Here is a 6,701-nt window from a genome sequence, read left to right as displayed (position 1 = left end):
ATTGACATAAGGTTGGGCTGTTTAACATTCCTTGTGGAAGGACTTCCTTTTTTTAAAGATTTATTTATTTATTTATCTATCTATCTATCTATCTATCTATTTATTTATTGTTGAGCTGAGGCTCAAACCCAGGCCTTGTGCTTGCCAGGCATGCACTCTACCACTGAGCCAAATCCCCAACCTAAGATTTATTTATTTATTATGTATATAGTGTTCTGCCTGCACGCATCCCTGCAGGTCCAAAGAGGGCACCAGATCTCATTACAGATGGTTGTGAGCCACTATGTGCTTGCTGGGAATTGAATTCAGGACCTTTGGAAGAGCAGCCAGTGCTCTTAACCTCTGAGCCATCTCTCCAGCCCCGTGGAAGGACTTTCTAATAGTACTTTTTAACATGGTGGGAGTTATTATAAGTAGGCGTTCTGGAAGCAAATTTTTTCTGTATCCTGTTCTTTTAAAGGTATAGTGAAAAAGTAGTCTTTTAAGTCAATTAATCAATATAACAGACCATTCCTTATATAATAAAAAGACAATGGAATTTTAGGTTGTAAAGAGCCTGTTGACTGAATCACATTATTTGTGGTTCTTAGACCTGTTATCATTTTCCATTTTCCAGATTTCTTTTTTAATAACAAATATGGAATTACAAGGACTGATCAGTTTTTTAATATGATGAGCATTTAACTCCTTCTGTTCCAGCTGTTCTCATGCCTATAATTTTTCTGATGTCAAAGGTTCCATCCATACATTTTTTCATTTAACCATTTTAAATGGGGCTTTGATACCTTTGAAAGATCAGCAGCTGTTATGCCCTGCTTATGTACAATAGTAACAATCAGTGAATGCCCTTGATAATGGTTTTTAATATTTTTCTCAGAAGCATACATTTACAGTTTGTCTCTGAGATTTGAGGAATGTAAATTTGTATATTCCATTGCTTTAACAATTCATGTCCCCATAAATTTATTGCTAAGTTAGCTGCATATGGTTTTAATTTTTCTATCTGTCCTTCTGACTCTATACCCTTGACCCATCTTGCACTTTGTTTTACCTGTGATCAAGTTCCAATCTCTAGAAGTTGGGCATTTGCCTTTTTTTTTTCAAGACAGTTTCTCTGTGTAGTTTTGGTGCCTATCCTGGATCTCACTCTGTAGACCTTGAACTCACATAGCTCTGCCTGGGTCTGCCTCCTGAGTGCTGGGATTAAAGGTGTGCACCACCACCGCCCAGCTACATTTGCCTCTTGAAGAGGTCAAATGCCAAGATTTGGGGGAAATAATTGTTATATCTGCAACTGTGTCTACAAAATCCTCAATTCCAATGCCATTTATTTGTAATTTTAGCTTTGGTCTTTGCTCATTTATAGGTGTTTGCTAAAATACTTGTTTTGTGGTTTCTCCTGAAAATTTTTATCTACTGATACTGTTCTGTCATCCAAAGCAGTATGGTTTTGAACAACATGCCTTAAGTCTTTTAATTTCTCTGTGGAGGGATTTCCCCAGTGCTGATTGGGAATGATTGAACCAAATTTGATATTGGGGCCTGTGAGAGCCCCCCTAATGGCAAAGGGTTACCTTGCCTGTCCCTGTTGTTCTGCATTCATTAGTTCAATGCTGGTGTTTGTCACATTTTCTGCATGCTCCAGAAGGCTGTGTATTTCTGTTAGGATCATCCTTAGGAAAAAAACATTGTTTCTAGGAGCACCTCATCTACAATAACTTCTCAGATGTCATAGTTTACCACAATTAAAATAGCTGGCCTTTTTTTTTTTTTTTTTAACAATTTTTAGAAATCACTTCTCCCATCGAAGTACCATCATAAGACTGAGACCAAGTATAAGCTGTATTTCAGATCAGTTCATCTGTGGGTACTGATCTTGCCCTTAATGGGCCCCTAATCACCCTTTTACATTATGAATTAGCATTTTCAAAAGCCAAAGTTTCAATTAATATTTGTCTATCATCTAAATCTGTTATTATTATATTTACAGCTGATGTCAATCTTAATAAAAAAATCAAAGAAGGCTGTTTTTTGGCCTTCCATAATTTCAGTAAATGACTCAGTCCTCTCTCCTGATTCTTCACCTCTGTCCCGAGCATTCAAAATGACTATACATCATAGACTCAAGGTGTTATCATCAAATATAGATTGACTTTGTAAATCAGCATACTGGCCCTCAGTGAGAAGCTGGTCTTGGGATATCTCATGACCTGTAGCTCTACCTTGTTGTTCTAGGACTCTAGCCTCCTCTCTCCACCATGTTCTCCATTGTAACTGAGGACCAGCTTCCAATACTGGTTCAAATAATCTTCTCAGTCTTGTGGGATAATTCTGTTCCTAATGGCCCATGAATTTAATATCTGTTTCACAAATGGTGAATGTATACCATATGAAATGATTGCTTCCTTAAATCTATTCAAATCTAACATTTCTACAGGATTCTAATTAACTTCTGCATAGCCATCTGGTGGTTATTCTTGTATGGTAACTAGATAAGTCAAAGTTAGTGTTCTATTGACCTTTGGCCTCTTTTGTTCAGTTTCATAATGCAGTGGTGTGGTAGGTTCTGCTCCACATTCCTCTGTCTGTGTCTGAGTATTTTTCTTATTTTCATTAGTATGTCTTCCTAAAGCTTGTATCTTTTCAGTCAAATTATCATATTTGGCAGTTATCAAGCTACTTTTTAAAGGAGAAAATATTAATTACTAAACTAATAGTAATTATAATTGATATTATGTCACTCCCAGCAAAATAATTTATCCCCTCAGTTAAATTTTCCATTTTTAAACTATCTGTAGTAGCACTATACAGGATCCTAGAACTCTACCTTGTGATGTTCCTCTTTTTTAATGTGGGAAAAAATTTTCTTTTTAATATTATTCAACTCTCTGGTAAAAGCCTTCCCAGGTATCTCACCCAATCCTCTGACTTCTCAGTAGTTTGTCTTAGGTAAACTCAAGTCCCTCCTACAATTTCTGCTTTCTGGAGTTCTGGCAAGTGGCAGCTGACTGCTGTGGATGCTTGCATGAAAAGGCCCAAGGCAACTGTGGCAAATCTGGCTGGTGTGACTTCTCTGTCCATGTGGTCATCCCACAAGTTGGAGCACCAAATATTGTTTTGACATCAACACAGTTGCTGTGCCTTAATATATTACTAGCTCAGCTAGCATTTTCAACTTCTCAGTTACTGGCCTGCTTTTCTAGCAGTGGTCTAGCCTAAGGCCACAGCCTTGTGACAATTCTGCTTCCACATGCACCAGCCCTGTTGCTGCCATTAGAGATATCTATAACTAAATTTCTATGGTCTAATTATGAATAAGACTCAAGATTCAAAGGCTGGGATGAAAACCTGTGAGCTCAGAGGCCGAGTAGCCCTTTCTCCTTGCTGGCACCTGTGGCACATACGTGCTTCTGCTTCTCCAAGCCAGAAAAAGCTGTGCTACTCCAAACCCCACCCTACTACTTCCTGTGTCTCTCTATCTCTCCTGGATGCCCTCTGAGGCTCTATGATTACTTTCTGTCAACTGGTTGCTAACTCAGCCTCCTGAACCAAGGTTAATTTTATTTAATTAATGTAAATGCAAACACTGTACTTCCCATGTTCTTGGTTTGGCTGAATGATTCCCTGAGGGTCACTTCAGCTTGTTCCTCACTTTCTGTAGGTATTGGTTAGACCACAAAGCCTTGGTTTGCTGTGGATATCGCTCTGTGTAAATAAAGTTCTGATTGGCCAGTGGCCAGGCAGGAAGTATAGGCGGGACAAGAGAGAAGAGAATTCTGGGAAGTAGAAGGCTGGGGAGAGACACCGCCAGCCTCCGCCATGAGAAGCAACATGTAAAGACACTGGTAAACCACAAGCCATGTGGCAAAGTATAAACTAATAGAAATGGGTTAATTTAAACAGAAGAAGTAGATAACAAGAAGCCTGCCACAGCCAAGCAGTTTGTAAACAATGTAAGTTTCTGTGTGTTTACTTGGTTGGTTCTGAGCGTTTATGGGCCTGGCAGGTGACAGGGATTTGTCCTGACTGGGCCAGGCAGGAAAACTCCAACTACATTGGTTAGATGTGTGTTTTGTTTTATGCATAAACATTTCATCTGTACTCTCTGCTGCATCCCATAGGTGCTTTCATTCCACGTGGTGGTTTCAGTTTTAAATGGCTACAATTGATTAATGGCATTATTAAACTCATTCCTGTCAACCTAGCAGTCAAATATAATTTTTATAGGTTCTGTATTTCATTAGAACTTGGAGAAATGATGAATTTTCTAATACTTTTTTCATTTATTAGCTTCAATTTACATGTGAATGAAAACTATGAACTGTTTGAATATACTAACATGTACTTTGTACTGGAATAATGCTTGATTCATTTCCCCTTTATTAGTTTCCAGATTGAGCTGACGTCCCACTCACTCCAAGTATCATTAATGAGTTTTCCTTTCCTTTTGAAAAATGTTGTTACAAACTCCAAGGCTTCACTGTTAGGAAGTGTTTCAGTTCCCTCTAGATACTTCCTCCCTCCCTGGATGTTTAGTGTTCCTCCTCTCAAACTAGTGGAAAACTCCCATAGCTGGTCTTGGGGCCTGGTGTGATCTTAGTACTTGATAATTTCCGTGTCTGACATAAGAGACACAAGCCCTGTCTCGTATATTTTCTGGTCCAACCTACAGTGGCTGTTTCCTCTCTCTACCTAGAAAATCATATGATACCTCCTACCTTCATCATAATGGGGAGTGGTTTTGCTTTTGTGACATAACAATTATGCAATTAGATGCTCTGAAGATATATAATAAGGAACTCTCCTCCGTAATGGTCACCTCTTCAAAAAAAAATCATGAGTGAGAGATTGTTGCTAACAGCACTGAAGGGTGGTAATAACACTAAGATCATTACTTTGAATGGGAAGAAGATGAAAAAAATGCCCTCAGCACTATCAAAGTTGCCTGGCCTGAGGACTCTAGACCTTCAAAATAATCTCATCTGCAAAGTGTGCCCAGAGCTAAGCACCTTGACCCAGGTGAGGAACCTCAGCTCTTCTTGGGGTTCAGGATGGAAAATAGATGAAAGTGATGAGTGACAGAGCAATGACACTTTGATCTCTGGAGACTTAGCTCTCTGGAGACAACATGGAGTGCTATTGGATGGGCATGAGTAGCTGTTCTCGCTTAAGGCATTACATGTGGTAGGAAAGATGTTGCAATTTACTTCTGTGCCCTTTGGCCCACATCTGGAATCAGAGTTAGATCTTTGCTATGCTCATCTTCCTTTAGGCTGTCATCTGGAAAGAGGTTGGAAGCCTGGGTCTGGTAGTCTGTCTACCTTGGGGCTCACATCTGGAAGTAGGCTTTGAGGTTCCAGGCGAGACTGGGCCTACCCCCCTGGGGGTGCTATCCTGAAGTCTTTACATATGGAATTAAGACACATTTAGCATGCTAGGGAGGGAGTTACTTTTTCATTTCCTAGAACTGGCTGGAACTTCAAGTGCAGGGCTGATAGGAGTAGGAAAGAAAGGGATTTCTCTTCCCTAAACAGCCTTTATAAGTTGGTTAATATTTAAAATAAGGAATACCTTCTTAAAGAGAAGCAGTTGACATGGATGAGTCCCAGATGCTTATGGTAAACATTTCTGCCTGGTAATGTCTGACACCAGCTGCTAAAAATCTTAAGATTAAGAGAAGGCAAACCATGCAGTTTTCCTTCTGCTAGTTTCTTCACAGTCATCAACACAGAAAGAACCTATAAACAACTGTCATTGCAACTTATTAACAGAGTAAATCTATCACCTCTACAGTGCCTCCTTTACCTTTTATCAGGTCACTTACGCTTGTAGTCTTAACTATATCCTGTGAAGAAATGGGCTAATATTCAATAGTAATAGTTACTAGTAGCTTCAAAAAGTGTGGTTCTAGCTATAAGACAAAGACTCAGACTTTTCTAATGGGACAGATGAGTTTAAAAGAATGTAAGCTTTCACTAGAAATCATGAACTGATTTGTGTTCCTGTTTGAATTTCTTTCTATTAAAGCAGCTCTTCATGTTACAAGAAAACCATTGTTTAAAAGTGCATACTAAATTACCTTTTGTGACACTTTCAGTCCCAGTCCTCACTTCCATGTACAATTACTCTCAATTATAATTTATTCTCTTTCTTGGCTTGTCCATTTTGATTACTAGTCTTCAAATTCCAATTGCATGCACATGGTAAGCTTAGTTTCTGCAGTTATCTTTTCAACCTGGTGTGATGACACATTTATATCTTTCAATAGTAGCCCCAGCCTCACCCTGCTCCCACTGTGTAAACAGCCATTACCATCATGCACTCCACTCTGGCCTTGCTTTGGTGGCCTTATCACCTTTTATAAGTTTTATAGAATTTACATCTTGTTCAATTATAACCGTGTTTAGTTATAAGCCTTTTTCTTTGCCTCTCAGGGAATTCTACAATGTGCATTGTTAATGAGTGTCATTCAGAGAGAATCAGTTAATATATTTTTGTTCCCTTGTTCCTTCTCATGGTTTTTTCTTTATACTTAAAAATTAGATCATTTTATTTTATACTGCCATATTTAATCCTTTAATTCTTGCATCTTTGCATTATCATGGCTTCATTTTATTTCGAAATGATGCTATATAATTTTCAAATGCACCTGTTCTCTGTGATACGTTCCTCCAGGAACCTCCATTCTTCTGCCCTTAACT

The 6,701-nt window shown here is 38.7% G+C and overlaps 1 protein-coding gene across 1 annotated transcript in view; it reads left to right on the top strand.

Moving 5' to 3' along the window:
- Positions 1 to 4,836: 4,836 nt before the first annotated feature.
- Positions 4,837 to 6,701, top strand: part of Lrrc69 (leucine rich repeat containing 69) — a 107,668-nt gene continuing 105,803 nt past the window's right edge. Inside the window, exon 1 of the mRNA XM_036179696.1 lies at positions 4,837 to 5,019. Within this exon, the coding sequence (XP_036035589.1) occupies positions 4,837 to 5,019 (183 nt within the window). The remainder of the gene's footprint in view (positions 5,020 to 6,701) is intronic.

Source organism: Onychomys torridus, chromosome 2 (assembly GCF_903995425.1).
Source record: "Onychomys torridus chromosome 2, mOncTor1.1, whole genome shotgun sequence".
Lineage (NCBI taxonomy): Eukaryota > Metazoa > Chordata > Mammalia > Rodentia > Cricetidae > Onychomys > Onychomys torridus.
The sequence above is the reverse complement of the archived record's forward strand: the minus strand, read 5'-3'. Positions and strand labels throughout refer to the sequence as shown.